Here is a 23,663-nt window from a genome sequence, read left to right on the forward strand (position 1 = left end):
GAGAGATTCCAGAGTCGAGAGGTTATCCTGGAGGTTATTCTTACGCATTAAGTAGATATAAATACCTTGTTAGTCAAGATGTAATGGAGAGGCTGGAGGGAACTGCCTGAAAATGTGGAGCTGTGTTCCAGAAACCATATTTCTTGAAGAGGGTTGTATAATGATATAGCTTTCACAGTGTGACTGTGTGGTTGTGAAAACCTTGTGTGTGTTGCTCCTTTTATCTGCCTTGTCAGTAGACAAGTAGAACATATGGAAGTATGGAATAAACATAAATAATAGGGAGAACAAATGTTAAAAGAAAAAAAAAACCAACTACTTAATTTGATACCCTTCAGAAGAGAAGACTGATAAGATAGCTCTTTACTCTTTCTAGGGGAGAGTTTTCAGAAGGCTGGGACTAGGTCTGAAACTTTTTCCTTTTAAGGGGAGATATTAAATCTCCCACATTCAATTAAATGTAAAAATCAGTGGGGTTTTTTTGTTTGTTTGTTTTATGAATTTGATAATCCCTGCTTTTGAATAATGTTTGCTTTGAGTCCTGAAACTAATCTTTGCAGTTAGATTATATAATAACATTAGAATTGTCTTTCACGTGCTATCTTTTTTAAAAAAAACTATTTTTATTGAAATATCTTCATGCACCATACAGTCCGTCCAAAGTATACAATCAATGGCTCAAAATATCATATAGTTGTGTATTCATCATCATGATTATTTTTAGAACATTTCAGAAAAAGAAAGGGTAGTGCAACAGTGGCTCAGTGGCATATTTCTCGCCTGCCATGCCAGAGACCTGGGTTTAATTCCCAGAGCCTGCCCATCCAAAAAAGAAAAAATCCATATATCTCATACCTCTCTCCCCTCTCTCTTGTTGACCACTAGTGTTGTAATCTACCCAATTTTTTTAACTCCTTACTCCCCCTCCATTATTTATTTATTTTTGTCCTTTTTTAAATTATCTTTCTATACCCTGGATAAAGTGAGCATCAGACACACTGTTTTCACAATCATATGGTCACATTGTAAAAGCTACATAGTTACACGATCTTCTTCAAGAATCAAATCTACTGATATACGGTTCAACAGTTTTAGGTATTTCCCTCTAGCCTCTCTAATATACCATAAACTAAAAAGGAATGTCTATATAATGCATAAGAATAGCCTCCAGGACAACCTCATGACTCTGTTTGAAATCTCTTAGACACTGAAATTTTCTTTTGTCTCATTTCTCTCTTCCCCATTTTGATCAAGAAGGCTCTCTTAATTGCATGATGCTGGTCCTGACTCATCCCTGGGAGTCGTGTCCCATGGTGTCATATTTGCACCCCTGGGAGTCATATCGCACGTAGTGGGGAAGACAGTGAATTTACCTACCAAGATGGCTTAGAAAAAGAAGCCGCATCTGAGCTATAAAAGGGGTTCTCTAGGGGTGACTCTTGGGCATAATTATAAGTAAGCTTAGCTTCTCCTTTACTGGAATAAGTTTCATAGCGGTAGGCCCCAAGATCAAGAGCTCAGCCTACTGAATTGATTGTCCCCCCTGCTTGCTACAATTTCAGGAATTCCCCAGATGGAGAAGTTTAATATTTCCTTCTCTCTTCCCAGTTCCCTAAGGGAACTTCGCAAATCCTTTTTTGTTCTCTGCCCAAAATACTCTGAGATGTATCAAGGAATCACACTAACCTGTACAAACCAAAAGATCTCACTCTGTATTCAAGATTCCATGTAATTATGGTATTCGAATAAACTGACCATACAAGTTAAATTAGATAATACACTCCCCAAAATATAAATTTTGAATAAAATAAATATCTCTTCCTTTGTTTTCACACAGAAGTTCAAGTTTTAATATATAGGCCATATCATCCTTTACCCTGTATTCTGATTTACCTTAGTCTTATCCTGTTCAGCTTCATTCATAGCTCTACTTGAAGTGTGGTCACTTTTTCAACTTTTTTAACATTTGCTTTATCACATAGTATCTTAAGAATTCTGATAGCCCTATGAAATAGGTATTATACCTGCTCAGCTTTTAAGTAACCTAAAGTGCTCTGCTGAAAGGATATACTCTCTCAAAGGTATCAGAACCCTGACTCAACCCTGTGCTCCTTCTACTGTGGTACAGCTTTTTCTTAAGACAGCAAATCTAACCTTTACAGATGGAAAGCCTAATAAGCTGATCAGCACTTGTGTAGTGGTTTGTGGTTATCCCAAATTTTCTACATTAGGCTTTAACAATCTAGGTAATTGACTTCAAGTACTTCAGTTATCGCTAGTTCAATTTGTGCAGGTCAGTAGTTCTCATCTGGAGATGATTTTTCCCACTCCCCTTCCTCTCCACCCTCCCCACTCCCTACCCTTGGGAACATTTGACAAAGTCTGGAGACATTTTTTGGTTGTCACACTGGAAGATGCTGCAGGCATTTAGTGGATAGAGGTCTGGAATGTCACAAAAAATCTTAGAATGCACAGGACAGCCCACTACAACAAAAAACTATCTACCTTAAAATGTCAATAATTCCAAGGAGGAAAAATCCAAAATAAGTCAAATATTTTAGTTTTAGCTGAAAAACATTTTTACTCTTTTTACTTCTTAGAACAATTCTTTAAAAATGTAGACAGTTCTTTAAAGAAAAACTGAAAAGAGATGGTGGTTTGAGTTAGACAAAAGAATGACCACCATGCAACAATAAATCAAAAGATTTCCAAGAAAATTAAATTTTTAAAATGCCTTCAAGGCGTCTAAAATAGATATTGAAGAGCATAAACAAGATAACTTTTTAAGGATATCTTCAAGCCTTATGAAAATAAAAGTATTTGATGGTCTCTCTAAATATTACCTAGACCAAGCAGACTCCTGGCATTGTGCTGAATAGGCCTAAAATAACGCTGATTGAATTATTTGTAAATTTAAACATGCCAGGACTTTGGATTATTTCACTGGTCAGCAAGAGGTGGTGTGATGTCTGTTTCCATATTAGAAACAAAAATTACAAAATGTTAGGCACCTGTAAATGTGGAAGATGAGATATATGCATCTGTATGTAAGATGTTTCTGGTTGGCTCTCTGAAGAAGAGAATAAAAGAAAGCTTCTGCAGATAAATCATTTAACTGGGGAGACAGGATTCAACTTTCCAAAGAAAGAGAAAAGATCCAGGAGCTTTGCTCAGGCTTTCTAAATTCACTTTAAAATGTCATTAAGTCTTTGGGAATACATATTTAAATTATAAGACACACACAAAGAGAAGTAAAAGCTGAGTAGCTTAAGTTAAATAAGTAGGTGTCAAATCCATCCCTGTTACTGTTCCTTAATTCAGACCTCTTGACCTCTTCTCCCATTCTTGCCCAAGCTCCCTTTTCCATATTTAATCATTCTTTCTGTCTCACTGTGCGTGAACTCCTTAAAAGAAGAAACTTTCTCTTTCTGTCTCACTGTGCGTGAACTCCTTAAAAGAAGAAACTTTCAGACATCTTTTTTATTCTCAGCACCTGACACAGAGCCTGGCACATAAGCCCACGTAAAGCACAGATTGACTGAATGAGTGGCAAAACTCCTGAGTGTGAGAACTCCTATTCTTACAGCTCTTGCTACCGTTTTCCAGGACAAGCCAGCAATGTATTATATATCTCAATTGTGCTCCAGAAAAACTGGTCAGCGAATTCTTTCCCCCTAAACTGGTATATTTGATTAAATTGAATGAAGCCTCATCCCATGATCCCTGTTAGTGGATTAGGCCAGGTGTGCCATTGAACACAGGGCTGGAGAACTACTTAGCATAGTTTTCCTTTATGCAATAGGTTGCTATCATGTGTTCATATCCTTGCTATTCATTTATATATGGACTAGAATTTTTGATCCTTTCCTTGAATTAATCTCTCTCTCTTCTCTCTATTTAAATAGCTGTAAGTACTTTAACTGAATCAACTTTGAAGAATGTCCCTCAAGTGGTAAATGTGCAGGAATTGAAGAATAATCCTACAACCACCCCTTCAGTGATGGGGTATGTTACTATTTTTCAGTTTTTTTAAACCAATAAATTATTTAAATTAGGGGTGAATTGCCTGTAGGGTGCACCATTGCTGCTATGACAGTGTGAATAATTTTTTTGTAGAAGACTTAGGTTATAAAAGGAATACACAACCGATCCTGTGTACACAGTTGGGATTTGAGGAGATTTTCTTCTTCAGCTTGCGAGTAGCAGATAACCTTTAAAGTCTACCTTAGTGATATACACTTAGTTTACTGTTTGCCATCTGTAAGTTTAATTTATGTGGCACACAGTAGGGTTATTTATTAAGTCAGGAGTATCGTTTTTTTGTTTTTGTTTTGTTTTGTTTTTAATGCTCTTGAGGTTCTAGAATTGATGCTTCAGAACTAATGTAGTTGGTTCTGACTGAAAGATCTAGTCATCTTGAGATTGATAGTCTCTTCCCTCACTTCTTCACTACAGGCATTTCTGATCATTCAAATTTATTTAGCCTTTTGTATGAAAGCATGATCTTTTAAAAGTTACCACTTCTATTTGGAGACTGCCAACTTCTCTTCTTTTCTTTTTTCATGCCATGTTTGAGGGCTAGATCATTGTAAAGAGAGCTCATTTTTCTTTAGTCCAACTCTCTTTTCAGAATTCAAGGTCCTGCCTCCCTCCCAGTATTCTTGATAGCACAGTTCGTGGAATATGCCTAAGCCCTGTTTTGGTCTGCACATTTTGAAACCATGATCCATATAGTCCATACAACCTCCCCTATGGCAGAGGGAATAGTTGAGCAACATTTCTTATTCTGAATGTGGAAATTGTGAGGACCACCATCATTCAGGGACCAAGTGTCTGAAGTCCAGTAGCAAGAAGAGCAGCCACAGACCTTGGGTTTTTCCACAACATGCCAGTTTTTCACTGCCTCCAAAAGAACAATTTTACTCATTGTTCCATTTTTACCTTGTCTAGTGGCCCTACTTCACAAGTCCACTAGTCTTCTCTTTTTTCCACATTGGTCCATTTATCAGCACTGTCAATTCCAGCAATTTTTTCTTTATCGCAGGGCCATAACAGCCGAAGAACATACCTGCCCACTTTCTTGATAGTGTGTTGAAGCTTTGATATCCCAAGATGGCATTTGTGGTTGTCGCAAACTTTTTAATGTCCAGAACTATGTATTAGAGAGTTTGGAAATTGCACCCAGATTCCTAGTGTAGGAAAGGCAAGGAGAAGCCATTGAAAGAGAGTATTATATAAAATAATGAGAAAATCTAGTGTATGATAAAAAAAATACGGTTGGCTATTTCTGAGATTATTTAATTATTAACCATGTGTGAAAAGTACCTCTTGGTGATTTAACTTTCTCTTCTCAAGCTTTGTTTCACTTAAATGGTTTATCTGAGCTGATGTTTGATAAGGGCTTTCTTAGAGCAGCAATTCCAAGTTTGCTCATTTTTCTGGTTTAACAAAAACGGGCAGAAATGTTAAAAAGAAATCTTAAGAAATGTTCTCTTTCTCTCCTCACAGAATTGGACTCAGGTACAAAATGTTAACTTGTGTGCCCAGCATGGTACCTGGAAAATAGTTCCTTTTTAATAACTGTCGAATAATAGGTAAACTCTTCTCTAAACACAATTGATAACTGAAAATTGGTATTTACCACCGCCCCCATAAAAAAAGATTGTAAGGGGAATACATTCATTGTAAAGTTACTTACCTTCAGATTCTTTTAAGCAGCCTTCTAAGTGTTTTTGAAGAATATAGTTTTATATTTGGCTTTTTCTGAGTGTGGTATAGAAAATTTATTATAGGATGAGTTTATGTATTTCTGCCATTGGTTTATCTTATGTTCATTGGCTTCATCTGTCATCTTTATTGACCATCTGTTTTAAGGTAGATTTATCTGGAGCAAATATATGGCTATTCAGACTGCTCTTCAGTGGGTAATCCCTTGATTCTAAAGATTCTTAAAGAGCACCTATTATGAGCATGAGACTTACCTGGGTATTAAGGATAAAGTAGTGTATAAGACATTAAATTCCTGCTTTCAAACACTTAAGTTTTAGCAAGAATACGGCCACTAAACTACCAGTTACACAAACAGTTATTTAATTTCAGTATAATAAGTTCAAAGGAGAGGTACAGGGTTCTAAGAAAGCATGTGACAGGGTACTCTGATTAAGTCAGGGTTTGGGATGGAGATTGGTAAGGAAAAGATAAACTTGAACAGTGACCAAAAGTAGCAAGCAAAGAGTGGGAGAGAAGAATGTTTTGAAAAGAAGTGAGACTGAATGAAGTTATAAGAGGTGGGGATTTTGTCTCCTTTTCCATTTGTTTATTTTTAACACACACCAGATATATCATTCCTTTAAAGAATTTGGGTGTTCATTCATTCATTCTTTCAGTTAATATTTCACAAGCATTTACTGTGTACTAGACACTGCAGATAAAACAGTGAACGAACGAAACAAGTTAAAAACAAACCCTTCTATAGTCATGGAGAGACAATAAATGAAATAAATTGGCAAAAATATATAGTATGTTAGACAGTAATAGGTGTTATGGAATAAAAATGAAAGTAGGAAAGGGGTTTAAGGAATGTTTTCTGAGTGTGAGTTGGAATTTTAAAAGGGTTTACAGAAAGGCCTATACAGGAAGGTAACATTTGAGTAAAGGCCAAAAGGAGGTAAGAGAGCAGGGAAGAAGGCTCCAGGAGAGGCTGTGAATGAAACAGAAGCATGTCTGGCAGTTCCATAACAAGCCAGGGGGCCATTTGTCCCTGAAGCAGAGTGAGTGAGGAGATGTTGGAAGATGAGGCAGGGAATAGGACCAGGGATGGGGGTGGGGGGGCAAACCACGTTATATGTAATAAGCTATGACCAGGGCTTGACTAACCTTTGGACATTTTTGAGCTTCTGAGTATCATGATTTGATTTATGTTTGTTCTTAAGTTTAGAAGTTAATTTTTTTTAAAACTGAGCTATAATTACAGTAAAATTCACTCTGTCAATATACAGTTCTATAAGTTTTGATAAAAGCACCCAGTCATATATGACATGTGTTATGGGTTTAGCAGGATGATTCTTCTGGCTCTTGTATTGAAAGTAGATCAAAGGGGCTAGAATAGGAAAAGGTAGAAGTGGGAAGGACAGTAAGGAGGCTTTTTCAGTAATCCAATGGAAGATGATGGCATGACTGGAAAGGTAGCAGTGAACATGGTGAGAAGTGGTCAGATTTCAGATTATTTTCTCTTAGGAAAATGAGAGTGCGAACAGTCTAGAGAACTATAGTAGGATCACTGTGCTGTGTTAATGATCCACTTCAGGGGATGAATTAGATAGCTTGGTAGCAGAATTTTTCCTAACACATTCAGCTCTGTTAGGGGGGAAGCATGGAGGAGGGAGGTGGATTTTACCAGAGTTGTGGTATAGTCAGTTGTATATGAGAAAATGAGGGACAAAGGCAGGTGAGATGGAAAATAGAAGGTGGCAAATGGAAAATAGAATTATGAAATTGAGATTAAAAAGGGGGTGCAGTTGTTGGTGATGTCAAGGACAAGGCTGTGACTACAGAAGTAACTGGCTGAAGTGGAGTGGTGTACCACTCATTGAAGAAGAGCAGGTCTAGGAGTCAAGCAACTGGGCATTAGAATGAACAGCTGTGTACTGCAACCCCCAAGAATAAGACAGGAGTAGTACTGAAAAAAGTGACTATGGCAGTTCTTCAAGTTGAACTTTTGTAATCCTTTTCATTTCCAAATTAATACTGATTAATTTATGTAAATTTGTGCCTTGTATTACCCAGAATTTAGCAGTCTGTGTTAACACCTGGAGGCTTTGGTTCTGTAGTGAGGTGTTCTTTTTATCAAGGATTACCATTCAGCATTCATTTGTTAGCACCATTAAGTTAATCATCACCCAGGAAGTATTTCCCATAGGTTCCTTGGTTTGTCTTGATTTTACGATTTCTCCCCCACCCAACATTTTACTATGAACAATTTCAAAAATACATAAAACTTTGAAGAATTATACAATGACCACCCATCCAAAGATTCTACAATTTAATATTTTGTTTTATTTGCTGTGTCACTTATCTGTCCATTTATCTATTTATTCCTTTATCCATTCACCAGTACAACTTATTTTTTGATGCATTCCATGGTAAGTTACGCGCTTATTTTTTGTGGACACTTCACCCCTAAACACTTAAGCATGAATATCATTAACGAGAGTTTAATATTTGCTAATGTTTTAGAGGTAAAATTATAAAGTGAAATGCAGAAATCCTAAATGACCATTCGTTGAGTTTGACAAATACATATACCCACGTAATCCAAACCTCTATTATGACATAGAACAGTTTCACCATCACAGAAAATTCTGTCTTATCCTTTCTTATTAAATGCAAGCTCCTATACCAGAGACAACTGTTGTGATTTTTTTTTCACCATAGATTAGTTTCACCTCTTCTAGAATTTCATATGAATGGAATCATCTGCATGTGTTCTTTTTTTTTTAAATATATATATTTAAAAAGCAGTTTTAGTGGGATACAATCACGTACTATACAATCCATCCAAAGTATGCAATCAGTGGTTTTTTGTATATTCACAGAATTGTGCATTTATCACTGCAGTCAATTTCAGGACATTTTCATTACTCCAAAAAGAAAAACCTCATACCCCTTAGCAGTCACCTCTCAATCCCTCTATCCTTCCCTAGCCCTATATAACCACTAATCTGTCTCTATAGATTTATTTACATTTATGTTTTATTTAAGTGGAATCATACAATGTGTAGTACATTGTGTCTAGTTTCTTTCACTTAGCATAATGTTTTTTTTAATTATTATTTTTTTTAATTAGAAATTGTAGGTTTTCAGAAAAGTCATGTGAAAAATGCAGCATTTCCATATACTCTCCATCATCAGATTTGCGTTAGTCTGGTACCTTTGTTACAACTGATGAAAGAATATTAAAATTATACTATTATTAACTATAGTCCGTAAGTTGTGTTAGGTATATTTTCCCCCACATACCACCCCATTAACACCTTGTATTAGTGTCATACATTTGTTGTAATTCATGAAAGAACATTATTATGCTTATACTATTAATTCCAATCCATTGTCCAAACTGTTACACAGTCCCATTTTTTTAATCTTCTTTCATTCTCGTAACATACACAACCCAAATAACTTTCAACCACATTCCAATACATAATTCAGTTCTGTTCAACATATATAATTTAGCACTCACAACGATGTGTTACCATTACCACAAACCATTCCCAAACCTTTACAATCAACATAAATAGAAATTCTGTACAGTTTAAGCATCAGCTCCCTATTCTCTATCCCTAGTCTGTCCCCTGGTAACCTGTATTCTAGTTTCTAAATCTGTGAGTTTGCTTATTCGAATTATTTCATATCAGTGAGATAATACAGTATTTTTTTTTTGTAAGTGCTGAATCAGCTCCTTCAGATCTCTGGTAAGCTGGCACTGATGTTGGCCATTGTCCTACCCACTCAGAAAAAAGCAACAGAAGAGACTTAAAGAGGCAGTGCTCTTTTCTTTTTCTTTTTCTATCCCCCTTGAGAAGCAAAAATTATTTGAAAAGACTCAGATTAATATCTCCAACCCTCATCAACAAAAAAATATTAGCAATCCTAGAGGAGAGGGAGAAATAGATTTCCAGAATTACAACAATATAATACTGAGAATGCCAGTTCTTAATAAAATATTACAAAACACACAAAGAAACAGCAAAGTTTGGCCCATTCAGAAGATAAAAAAGAATTTGACACTTCACCATCCCTGAAGCAGCTCATACATTAGGGCTGTTACTTAGTGACTTTAAATAAACTGTCTTGAATGTGTACAGTGAGCTAAAGAAATCATATACAAAGAACTACAGGAAATTAGGAAAGTGTGTGAACAAAATAAAAAGCTAAAACGTATACGAAGAAATCAGACAAATTTTGGAGTTAAAATGTGAAGTAACTGAAACAAAAAACTCAAAAAATTCAGTAGTAGATCTGAGCAGACAGAGAAAGGAGCAGCAAACTTGAAAATAAGACCATTGAATTATCCAATATAAGGAGCAGAAGGAAAAAAGAATGAAGAAAAATTAACAAAACTTGAGGGACTGTGGGACATCATCATGTTTCTAACATATAAACATCACTGGCATCCCAGAAGGGCAAGAGAGAGAGAAAAAAAAGGGCAGAAAAAGTATTTGAAGAAATTATGATCTAAAACTTCCCCCATCTGATGAAAGACATGAATATGCACATCTAGGAAGCTATGTGAACTCCAAGCAGAGTAAAGCCAAAGAGATCTATTCCAAGCCACAGGACAGCAAAATTATCAAATTCCAAAAACAAAGAGAATTTTGAAAGCAGCAGGAGAGAAGTGACTCATCACATACAAGGGATTTCCCCATCAGGAATCTCCTCATCAGAAACACATTGGAATAGCATATTCAAATCCCTTCAAGAAACAAAACATCAACCAAGAATTCCGTACCTGACAAACTCATCGTTCAGAAAGGAGATGCTTAAGACATTTGCAGATAAACAAAAGCTGAAGGAGTTCATTACCAGAAGAAATGCCCTATAAGAAATGCTAGAGAGAATCCTTCAGGCTGAAATAAAAAGCTCACTTACTAAGTAACTTTGATTTACTGCACAGTCACTCAAAGCTATGAGAAGAATAAAGAACATTGATGAAGATAACCATATAGATAAACACAAAATCCTGTATTGAACTTTTGGTTTTTTAGCTGCTTTTTCTCCCCTGTATGACTTAAAAGACAAATTTGTAAAACAATATTTAAAACACTTTTACAGAAATTCAGTGTGTAGAGGTATAATCTGAATTTTCACAGACAAATAAATCCTGAAAGAATTAGTCAGCAGGAGACTGGCCCTGCAAGAAATATTAAAGGGAGTTGTGCCAGTTGAAAAAAAAAAAAAACAAGAGAAGGAGATCTGGAGGAGGGCACAGAACTGAAGATGTAATCTGAAACAACAACTAAGTAGGAGGCATGGAGATAAGTAGTAATAGAATGTTTGTGTACTTTGGATGTTGATGGTGATTGCAAAGGTAACCACTAAGGAAGTAACTAAAGTATAATACGGAGAAAAGAAAAAGGGGATGAAAATGGTACACTACAAAAATCAACTACGTGTGGGCTCTCTCTCTCAGCCAACATAGCAAGCGAACTCACTGCCCTCCCCCTCTCTACATGGGACATGACTCCCAAGGGTGTGGACCTTCCTGGCAACATGGGACAGAAATCCTAGAATAAGCTGAAACTCAGCATCAAGGGATTGAGTAAATCTTCTTGACCAAAAGGGGGATGAGCAAAATGAGACAAAAAAAGTGTCAATGGCTGAAAGATTCCAAACAGTCCAGTGGTTATTCAGGAGGTTATTCTTACGCATTAAATAGACATCACCTGTTTAGTTAAGGTGAACTGGAGAGGCTGGAGGGAACTGCCTGAAATGTGGAGCTGTGCTCCGGTGGCCATGTTTCTCGAAGATAATTGTATGATGATATGGCTGTCGCAGTGTGACTGTGTGGTTGTGAGAGCTTTGTGTCTGATGCTACTTTTGTCTACCTTATCGACGGACAAGTAAAACATATGGATTAAAAATAAATAAATAATAGGGGGAACAAATGTTAAAATAAATTTAGTAGATTGAAATGCTGGTGATCGGTGAAGGGGAGGGGTAAGAGATATGGTATGTATGAATTTTTTTCTGTTTTATTTTTATTTCTTTTTCTGAATTGATGCAGGTATAAGAAATGATCATGATGATAAATATACAACTATGTGATGACATAGTTATTGATTATGTAACAAGAACGGAATGAACATATGATAAGAATGTGTATTGGTTATGTATCATAAATTAAAAAATAATTAAAAAAATCAACTACATGCAAAAAGGGCAGTAATTTCTAATACAGGAAAAAATGCATACAAGACGGAGAGAAAACAAGGAACTAAGGGCAGAAGTAAATCCTTACCTATTATTAACTTAGATATTAATGATTAAGATCTTTTGAAAGGCAAATATCACCAGCTTGGATTAAAAAAGTGTTTCAACTATATGGTGTCCACAAACCCAATGTAAATAACAAAGACCCAAAAAAAGGTGGTAAAAGATATTCAATGCACACAGTAATCAAGAGAGCCGGAGTGGTTATATTATTGTTAGACAAAATAGATTTTAAGACAAATAAAAATTCCTGCCACAGCTTACATGAATGGAAAAGCTGATATTAAAATTCATCTGGAATTGCAATGGGCCCCAAATAGCCAAAATAATCTTACAAAAAAACAAAATTGGAGGACTCACAGTTCCTGATTTCAAAATTTACTACAAAACTACAGTAATTAAAACATGTGGTACCAGCATAAGGATAGACATACAGACCAATGGTTTAGAATTGAAAAAAAGAAATAAAGTACTGGTACATACTAACTACAACATGAATGAACCTTGAAAACACATTGAATGAAATGAGCTGACCCAAAAGAACAAATATTGAAATAATGAAATACTTAGAAAAAGCAAATTCATAGAGACAGGAAGCAGAATAATGGTTACCAGCTTAGGAGGGAATAGGAAATGATTGCTTAAATGGAATAAGTTTTGGTTTGGAATAAATGAAAATATCTGGGAAATAGTGGGAAAGTTATATCATCAAAGTTCTTAATGTCACAGAATCATTCACTTAAAAATGGTTAAAATGATTTTTATATATATTTACCACAATTTTAATAAATGACAAATAGAAACTGTGGTGATAACCAAAAACTTTGACCTTTATTTTTTATTACAAATGTTCATTGTAAATTTTATGAAAAACGCTGATAGTTTAAAAAAGACAATTAAAAACATCAAAATATATAATCACATGATTTACTAGCACCTTGCGTTGGTGTGGTACATTTTATATATGTGATTTTTAAATCCTTTTTTCTATGAAAATTTAGTTTTTTTAAATATGATTTGGATCATGCTACTTTGTAATCTCCTTTTTCAGCTTAATCATGAAACTTGTTGGCATTTTCCATGTCATTAACAATTTTTCTTACAGAATACTATTTTCATATTTAATTTATTTCTTTTCAGAGTTCTAATGCAGTTCTTAATTTATTTATTTAGGGTATTTGGTGTCTAGACATTCATGTGGGAACTGCATTTGATTTAGCAGACTTTTGGATGATGTTTTAGATCTGTGAAATTTGTTCGAAGACGCAAAATTTATCAGTAAGAGAAAAGTATCAGCAAATCTGATCTTCATTGACAGAACAAAGAAACTCCAAGAATAAATTGATAGGTTTTGTTTTCTGTACCTTTGATTTTCTTTGTTTTTCCCTCTGATTTTATTTCCTTACTGATGTTATGTTCTCTTATCTCCTTATTTGCCTCACCTTTAAATTATTTTTTTAATTCATTGTTCATTAAACACCTATCTTGAGTAGTTTTTCGTAATTTGCATCCATTATAACTACCATATATAAAGATATGTATAGATACATGTGATAATGATTAGATTTACCAAAGTTTCACAAAGCCAGATCTCTCGTTTATAAAATACTTTATAATGTTGAAGGAATAGGTAAAAGAATGAATAGTTGACCCCTTTCACAATAGAATGAATATTTACTTGGCTGAAATTCATTAAGGTTTAAAGACTGTTAGGAAAGGGCCTAGGTGACATATTAATGCTCCACAAACTTAATTCAGTTCTGTAGTTGTATGTAAAGTACACGTCCTGTGAATGTGTATACATTTATCTGTTTATTCCAGCACATAGTACTAAGGTGTGGCAAAACACAGAAAAATAGGACTTTCCTATTTTCAGGGCAGTCTTTGAAATAGAGTTGTTGTAGCATTTCTTCTTGTTTGATATTTTCTTCTTCATTTGTATATTGTTTTTTTTCCCAGGTTGGTCTGGGTGATGGAGAAACAGAGAACCTAGATTCTATTGAAATTGCATTTCTCCGTGAACCTAATTTTATTAGCCTTAGTGATCTTATTCTTGCTCTGTTTCTCATTTCTAAAGAAACAGCTCTAGTGTCAGCCAGTAATGTAAATGTCTTTTGTAGATTTGTACAGGAAATGTCCCTTTGGTGCCTGCTACAGTGTCAATTCTGCTTGCAATGTCTGGTCCTTTTTTTTCTTCTGTAGAACAGAGCATATCAAGATAAATTTCTGATGATGTCTTTCAGATCTATATGACTAGAAAGTAGAATAAAGTCATCTAAAATATAGTAACTCTCAGTTTACTTTTCTGTCTTCTCCTGAATCTTTTTAGCTGTTGATTTCCATTGTTTTGGTTCATGATCATACACAAATCTTAGAACATATTTATTTGTAGTACATTGTTCTTTTCTGTTTTCTGTCATGAATCATAGTGGATATTTATTTCTTGGATCGGATTTGGCCAGTTGGTTTGTTGGTTGATTACAATTAATAGCATTTTTCTGAACATTGTTACCTGGCCCGGTGTGTAATGCCAATATTGTGTGTTTGGAGACTTAGGTCACCCATGAGATATGTAGCATTATCACAAGTAAATAGAACCGTAATTATACTAGATATAATTCATGCATGATTTAATTTACCATGAAGTCATAACTAAATTTGGGGTGTGAAAAAGTTCTAAAAATTGATAGTTTAATTGTTGTTTTAATTTTATTTCTAATTTCCTTTTTGTTTGTCTTTACAAAAGTATAAAAGATTTTCATGTCCCTTGTGATTCTCATTTCTCTAACCAAGTCTGCTATATCCGCCCTGGGATTTCTTGGGTTCAAGCAATCTCATTCACACATTCCTTTTCTCTCTCGGACATTTCAACAGAGGTGAACAGGGAGTGCTGTATCTACCTGTGTACCTGCTTGATCTCAGGGAATCGGTGATGTATTTCTCCAGAAAAACATTTGTAGCTCCTTCTGTCTTCAGTAGAAAAAGTAAAGGGCATTTATTTCATTGAAAATAAATCTATTTTTCTTCTATCTCAATGTGATAAATTCTGATTGGGAAGCTTCCTGTATTATTCCAGCAGAAAATCCTGACTTGCTTATAAGGATTTTAAGTTGTTAGGTAATTTTCTTCTGTGATACATGAGCATATCTTTGTCTTTCCGCTTCTATATTAATTTTTTGATGGAAAAAAATATTTTTCTTTCCTAAAGCCAGGGGAATTCTGAAAAAAAAAAAAAAAACCAAGAAATCCTACATTCTCAGCCACTGTCTATACCAGTCAAACCAACTTCTGACTGAGGAACTCTGGATAATAAGCTATTTGAAAATTTGCTCCCAGAAGCAAAAATAAAGCTTTGTTATTGCATTAATAGGTGATTGATTAGGTTCTGTTCCCATGCATTGGCACTAAGAAATTACTGAAATGATGGTTTCCTGATACAGTGTTCAGAGTTGCCCATGTGACACTTAATGTTTTGTTAACAAATAATGGTGAGAGCTCTTTCTCTAAATAGTGGGTATACCTTTCAAATTGTAGCAAAGATGCAGGTAGAATGTTGGAAACAGAACAGTGGTACATTTGAATCTCTCATATACTTTCCTGGTGAGCCCAAGGTTCTGTCTCCTGTCAGAGCTTTTAGGGTAGCTGGTGTAAGAAGCTGAGCTCTCTTTGGGAAACACCTTTGAGCAGGTGTATATGACACCTGGTAAACATTTTTTCAAGCTTGAAAAAGAGACTCTGGAATCTCCTCCACCACCACCACCACCCCTATATTCATACATATGATCTGGAATTGCAGCAAAGGGCCTACTGTCTGTGTAAGAAAAAATATCTACTACCAAATAGTAATAATTTTCTTCTTCGTAAGAGTTTACTTAGAATTTCAAGAAAGAGATAAGTTTTTAAAATCACTGCTTTGAATTTTTTGCAGAAGACCCAAATTCTGCAAATATCATGTAAATGATTTAATTCCTCAGAAAAATATTAGATGGTTTTGAGTGGGTTCCAGATCTCCGTTTTACCTAAAATTGGTATCATTTATTTGACAGAAAGTTGGTTCAAGGATGAATGTGATTTTCACCCAGTCATGCCTTTCTCTGACTATATTTTTTATGTGTTTTTCAGTTCCTCAGTGCCATACTGTACAGCCAAAACACCTCACCCAGGGTTGACCCCAGTGGCTTCTAACCAAGCCAAGCAGGTAACTTACTAATTTTTTTTTCAGTCATGCACTGTCTGTCTGGCTGAAGACAATACTGTTGTTAGTCCTGATAAATGAACTATAAGTTTGACAAAGATCTATGATCCTTTCCTCACAATTTATTCTGGTTTTGACATGGTTGTTAACCGGGATAGGTCAGTTAGGACCTGATTTTATCTTCATAGGCTATTTGACATTCTGCACCTAGTAGTATGGGTCATAATTTTGATACCTTACATTTGTATAGGCTATTTTTGATTCAAAATTTGCTTTCACTTACCATTATCTTAGTTGATCCATACATCAACCATTTGCCATAGATAGAATTGTTTCGCTAATAAGGAAACCTAAGTCTAAGTGACTAATGCGAGATCACATGATTAATAAGCGGTGAAACCAGAGCTGGACACTTGATCTTCCAACTTCCTTCTGTCCACTGCTTTTTTCACTGTGTGGTACAGTCCTAGTGTCTGGGAGAGGTTATCTTGCATTCTTTTTCAGAGTTCGCGTATTTTGGAGTGGTATTTATTATGTCTAGCCACAGGCTTTTACCTGACAAACATTGTCTCATACAAAAACAGGTTATATTATGAACAGTTAAACAATCCAGAAGAAAATAGTAGGAGATAGCTGAAAGGTAGATCAAGCTATCTTTAAAACTTTTACTAAGAAAACCTGACTTCTCTGTCACTGTTATATCTATCTCTGAGGCAAGTAATTTTAAATCATGTTTGATACTTACTAAACATGAGAACTTACCCATTGTATGTTCTCAGACATTATTCTGTTCCTTAGTTTGCCGTAATTTGGCAATTAAGTATTTAGTATGTGGGCATTCTATTAAAGGTTGTCATGTTACTGTGGGGAAACATGGAAAGATGTAAGTCATTAAAAACGAGAATAAAAGAAGTTGACAGGAGATGTATATGCCATACAGTTTTGCTTTTTACCTTATTGTAAGTTGTTTAGAGCCAGAGCCATTTTCATATTCATTCATTCATCTACCAAATATTCAGGTGCCTTTTCTGTACCAATCACTGTGTTAGGTATTAATAAAATAGCCTTGAAGTAGACAGGCATGACTGTCTTAGAACTTATGGAATTTCATATTCCCATCTTCTAATGCAGTCATATACATGGTATTTTAAAATTCTGACTTAAATTGGAACATTTTTGGTTTTGTAATTAAGTTAAATAATGGTGTTGGTGTTTGCTTATTTTAAAGTATATTCTCATTTTACATGTTTGTTTATTTCAGAGGATGGTTAGTGGTTTAACGTAAATGTTTTGCTGTTGTTCGGTTATAGGGATCCCTAATAAATTCCCTCAAGCCATCTGGGCCCATATCAGCATCCAGTAACTTGTCATCTGGTGACAAAGCTTCAGGTCAGTTCGTATTTTTTGTTTCAGTGAAAATACAGGTAAAAGAGGAGCTGTGCAGTAGAGTTTATTGTTCTAAATCACAGAGGCAGTTGACATAGAAAATAAAAAGATCATATTTGATGAAGAGTCTCCTGGAAATTAATGGCCCTTTGAAAGATATACAGACTTCTGAGATTTGAGTTTAGCTTGAAAACTTTAGAGCAGTAAGAGAAAACCTTCCTCTAAAAGTTTTTCCTAAAAAATAGCAATAATATGTCTTCTGATGTGGAAGACAATAAGTGTTTAGGAAAAAAGTGTGCTAGCATGTTGAAATCTATGCCTCTTATTTCTTCTAAAAAATTCGCTCGGTTCACTGTAACAGTTCATTCAAAAGCCAGTAAAATACAGAAAGTAAAATGGATGTCTTATATTGTAAGATTTCAAAATAGCTATAAATAAATCAATATTACAAGATTTTGCCAGTTCATATACTTCTCCCCAACACACACTTGAACATACCTATTCTTAAATAACTGTAATTAGTTTTTGTAGTCACTCTGGATGTTTGACTAGAGATCTGTACTGCCCAAGCCAACTTGAAACTAAAGAATGCTTTTATTGAAGTCAACCTCAACTTCCCCTTTTGTTGGCTCACTTTTTATGTCCCACCTTATTTGGCATATATTACCATCTGTTTCAAGGATCTTGTGCCCTCTGCAGTCTTGTGTTTTCACCCCATTCTGGCTTTTGTCTTTGTTTTGTTTTCCCCTATTATTTATTATTTTTAATCCATGTGTTTTACTCATCTGTCAATAAGGTAGATAAAAGGAGCATCAGACACAAGGTTTTCACAATCACACAGTCACATTGCGAAAGCTCTGTCATTATACAGTCATCTTCAAGAAACATGGCTACTGGAACACAGCTCTACATTTTCAGGCACTTCCCTCCACCTTAATTAAAAAGGTGATATCTGTTTAATGCATAAGAATAACCTCCGGGATAACCTGTCAACTCTCTTTGAAATCTCTCAGCCACTGACACTTTATTTTGTCTCACTTTGCTCTTCCCCCTTTTGGTCGAGAAGGTTTTCTCAATCCCTTGATGCTGAGTCCCACATCTGAGCAACAGAAGAGAACCTCTTTTGTTGATCAGATGTGTTCTCTCTCTCTCAGCCAACACGACAAGCAAACTCACTGCCCTCCCCCTTTCTACGTGGGACATGACTGTCGGGGGTGTCTACCTTCCTGGCAATGTGGGACAGAAATCCTAGAATGAGCTGGGACTCAACATAAGGGAAGATGATTGTATAATGATACAGCTTTCACATTGTGACTGTGGTTGTGAAAACCTTGTGTCTGATGCTCCTTTGATCTACCTTATCAACAGATGAGTAGAACATATGGTTTAAAAATAATTAAATAATAGGGGGAACACATGTTAAAGTAAATTTAGTAGATTGAAATGCTAGTGATCAATGAAAGGGAGGGGTGAGGGGTATGGTATGTATGAGTTTTTTCTGGGTTTTTTTTTTTATTTCTTTTTCTGAATTGATGCAAATGTTCTGAGAAATGATCATGATGATGAATATACAACTATGTGATGATTTTGTGAGTTATTGATTAAATAACAAGAATGGAATGATCATGTGGTAAGAATGTTTGTGTTTGTATGTGGTTATGTTAAATTAAAAAATGTTTATAATGAAGAATACACAACCATGTCATGATATGGTGAGCCATTGATTGTATACCATGTATGGACTATATGTTTGTGAAGATTTGTCAGTGAAAATATTTTTTAAAAAAAAAGGTTCTGTTGGGGGTGACTCTTAGGCTTAATTTTAAGTAGGCTTAGCTTATCCTTTGCAGGGTTAACTTTCATATGTACAAACCCCAAGATTGGGGGCTCAGCCTATTGCTTTGGTTATCCCCACTGCTTGTGAGAATATCAGGAATTCTCTATTTGGGGAAGTTGAATTTTCCCCCTTTCTCACCATTCCCTCAAGGAAACTTTGCAAATACTTTTTAATTCACTGTTCAGATCACTCTGGGAATTATTGGGGCATCACTCTGAACAAACCTACAAAATTTTATGCCCTACTCAAGGTTCCATGTACTATGATGTTCAGTTAAGCTGTCCACATAAGTTATATTAGGAAATGCACTAGTCAACTGCAAACTGAAATTCTCCAAGTTCATTCACTAATGTCAGTTCATATCAGTGAGACCATATAGTATTTGTCCTTTTGTTTTTGGCTAATCTCACTCAACATAATGTCCTTAAGGCCCATCCATGTTGTTACATACTTCATAACTTTATTCTGTCTTAGAGCTGTATAATATTCCATCATATGTATATACCATAGCTTGTTTAGCCACTCGTCTGTTGATGGACATTTTGGCTATTTCCATCTGTTGGCAATTGTAGATAATGCTGCCATAAACATTGGTGTTCAAATATCTGTTTGTGTCCTTGCCTTCATGTCCTCTGAGTAGATACCTAGCAATGGTATTGCCAGGTCATATGGCAATTATATACTTAGCTTCCTGAAGAACCGCCAAACTGCCTTCCACAGTGGTTGTACCATTTGACATTCCCACCAACTGTGGATAATTGTGCCCCCTTCTGCACATCCTCTCCAGCACTTGTCATTTTCTGTTTTATTGATAATGGCCATTCTGGTGGGTGTAAGATAATAGCTCATTGTGGCTTTGATTTGCATTTCCCTGAGAGTCAGGGAGGTTGAGCATCTTTTCATGTGCTTTTTGGCCATTTGTATTTCCTCTTCTAAGAAGTGTCTGTTCATGTATTTTGCCCATTTTGTAATTGGGTTGTCTGTCTTTTTGTTGTTGAGTTGAATAATCTCTTTATATATTCTAGATACTAGAACTTTATCTGATATATTGTTTCCAAATATTGTCTCCCATTGCGTAGGCTGTCTTTCTACTTTCTTGATGAAGTTCTTTGATGCACAAAAGTTTTGAATTTTGAGGAGTTCCCATTTATTTATTTATTTCTTCAATGCTCATGCTTTGGGTGTAAGGTCTAAGAAACCACCTCCTAGTATAAGATTTATAAGATATTTCCCTTAGATCTAATGTTTAGGTCTTTGATCCGGTTCGAGTTAATTTTTGTATAGGGTGTGAGATGTGGATCCTCTTTCATTGTTTTGCATGTGGATATCCAGTTCTCTAGGCACCATTTATTGAAGAGACTGTTTTGTCCCAGGTGAATTGGCTTAACTGCTTATCAAAGATCAGTTGTCCGTAGAAGAGAGGGTCTATATCTAAACACTATTCGATTCCATTTGTCAATATATCTGTCTTTATGCCAGTACCATGCTGTTTTGACCACTGTAACTTCATAATATGCCTTAAAGTCATGTAGTGTGAGACCTCCAACTTCATTTTTCTTTCTCAGGATATTTTTAGCTATTTAGGGCATACTGCCCTTCCAGATAAATTTGGTTATTGGTTTTTCTCTTTATGAAAAGTAAGTTTTTGGGATTTTAATTGGTATCGCATTGAATCTGTAAATCAATTTAGGTAGAATTGATATCTTAACTGTAGTCTTCCAGTCCATTAACACGGTATGCCATTCCATTTATTTAAGTCTTCTGTGATTTCTTTTAACAATCTCTTATATTTTTCTTTGTATAGGTCTTTTGTATCTTTAGTTAAATTTATTCCTAAATATTTTATTCGTTTGGTTGCAATTGTAAATGAACTTTTTTTCTTGATTTCCCTATCAGATTGTTTATTACTATTGTTTAGAAATACTACAGATTTTTGAGTGTTGATCTTGTAACCTGCCACTTTGCTGTACTCATTTATTAGCTCTAGTAGTTTTTTGTTTGTTTTTTTTTTAATTTTAGTTTCCTTTATTTTTATTTATTTTTTTTATTAACGGAAAGAAAAAAAAAGAAATTAACACAACATTTAGAAATCATACCATTCTACATATGCACTCAGTAATTCTTAACATCATCATATAGATGCATGATCATCGTTTCTTAGTACATTTGCATCAGTTTAGAGGAACTAGCAACACAACAGAAAAAGATATAAAATGTTAATATAGAGAAAAGAAATAAAAGTAGTCTAGTAGTTTTGATGTGGATTTTGGGGGTTTTCAACATATTATATCATGTCATCTGCAAACAGTGAGAGTTTTAGTACTTCCTTTCCAATTTTGATGCTTTGTTTTTCTTTTCCTTGTCTACTAGACAAGGTCTGGCTAGAACTTCCAACACAATATTGAATAACAATGGTGATAGTGAACATCCTTGTCTTGTTCCTGATCTTAAGGGGAAAGTTTCCAGTTTCTCCCCATTGAGGATGATGTTAGCTGTGGGTTTTTCATATATTCCCTTCATCAGGTTGAGGAAGTTCCCTTCTATTTCTATCCTTTGAAGTGTTTTCAACAAGAAAGGATGTTGAATTTCGTCAAATGCCTTTTCTTCATCAATCGAGATGATCATGTGGTTTTTCTGCTTTGATTTGTTGATATGGTGTATTGCATTAATTGATTTTCTTATGTTGAACTATCCTTGCATACCTGGGATGAATCCTACTTGGTCATGGTGTGTATTTCTTTTAATGTGCTATTAGATTCAATTTTCAAGAATTTTGTTGAGGGTTTTTGCATCTATGTTCATTAGAGAGATTGGTCTGTACTTTTCTTGCAATATCTTTGTCTGGCTTTTGTATGAGGGTGATGTTGGCGTCATAGAATGATTTAGGTAGACTTCCCTCCTCTTCAGTTTTTTTGAAGAGTTTGAGCAGGATAAGTACTAATTCTTTCTTGAATGTTGGGTAGAATTCACATATAAAGCCATCTGGTCCTGGAGTTTTCTTTTTGGGGAGCTTCTTATTGACTGATTCAATTTCTTTACTTGTGATTGGTTTGTTGAGGTCGTCTGTTTCTTCTCGAGTTGTTCATGCCTTTCTAGGAAGTTGTGCATTTCATCTACTTTGTCAAGTTTATTAGCATAAAGTTGTTCATAGTATCCTCTCAGTATTTCCTTTATTTCTGCGGGGTCAGTGGTTATGTCTCCTCTTCCATTTCTGATTTTATTTATTTGCATCCTCTACTTCTTTTTGTCAAACTCGCTAAGGTTCTATCAATCATATTGATTTCCTCTTAGAACCAACTTCTGTTTTTGTTGATTGTTTTCATGTTCTAGGTTTTATTTATTTCTGCACTAATCTTCATTATTTCTTTCCTTTTACTTGCTTCGGGGTTAGTTTACTATTCTTTCTCCAATTCTTCCAAGTGGAGAGTTAATTCCTTGATTTTTGTTCTTTCTTTTTTTTGATATAGGTATTTAGGGCAATAAATTTCCTTCTTGGCAATGCCTTTGCTGCATCCCATAAATTTTGATATGTTGTATTTTCGTTTTCATTTGCCTCAAGATAGTTTCTGATTTCTCTTGTAATTTTTTCCTTGACCCACTGAACACTTAAGAGTGTGTTGTTGAGCTTCCATATATTTGTGAATTTTCTGGCACTCTGCCTATTACTGATTTCCAACTCCATTCCTTTATGATCTGAGAAAGTGTTTTGTATGATTTCAATCTTTTTAAGTTTAGTGAGACTTGCTTTGTGAGCCAGCATATGGTCTATGCTTGAGAATGATCCATGAGCATTTGAGAAAAAGGTGTGTCCTGCTGTTGGTGGAGTGTAATGTTCTATAAATGTCTAAGTCTAGCTCATTTATTGTATTATTCACATTCTCCATTTCTTTATTGATCCTCTGTCTAGATGTTCTGCCCATTGATGAAAGTGGGGAATTGAAGTCTCCAACTACTATGGTAGATGTGTCTATTCTCTTTTCAGTGTTTGCCTCATGTATTTTGGAGCATTCTGGCTCAGTGCATAAGTATTTATGATAGTTATGTCTTCTTGTTGAATTGTTCCTTTTATTAATACATAGTGTCCTTCTTTGTCTCTTTTAGCTGTTTTACATTTGAAGTCTAATTTGTTGGATATTAGTATAGCTACTCCTGCTTTTTTCTGATTGTTATTTGCATGGAATATCTTTTCCCAACCTTTCACTTTCAACCTATGTTTATCCTTGGGTCTAAGATGCATTTCCTGTAGACAGCATTTAG

General features: G+C 35.1%; 1 protein-coding gene across 5 annotated transcripts in view; it reads left to right on the plus strand.

Annotated features, from left to right (window-relative positions):
* NUP214 (nucleoporin 214) overlaps nucleotides 1-23,663 on the plus strand; it is a 167,651-nt gene that overhangs the window by 104,535 nt on the left and 39,453 nt on the right. For all 5 annotated transcript variants that reach the window (XM_077147213.1, XM_077147220.1, XM_077147224.1 and 2 more), the window contains exons 24-26: nucleotides 3,906-4,005; nucleotides 16,111-16,186; nucleotides 17,494-17,572. In XM_077147213.1, the coding sequence (XP_077003328.1) occupies nucleotides 3,906-4,005; nucleotides 16,111-16,186; nucleotides 17,494-17,572 (255 nt within the window). The remainder of the gene's footprint in view (nucleotides 1-3,905; nucleotides 4,006-16,110; nucleotides 16,187-17,493; nucleotides 17,573-23,663) is intronic.

This window comes from Tamandua tetradactyla, chromosome 2 (genome assembly GCF_023851605.1).
Source record: "Tamandua tetradactyla isolate mTamTet1 chromosome 2, mTamTet1.pri, whole genome shotgun sequence".
In the NCBI taxonomy this organism is placed as follows: domain Eukaryota; kingdom Metazoa; phylum Chordata; class Mammalia; order Pilosa; family Myrmecophagidae; genus Tamandua; species Tamandua tetradactyla.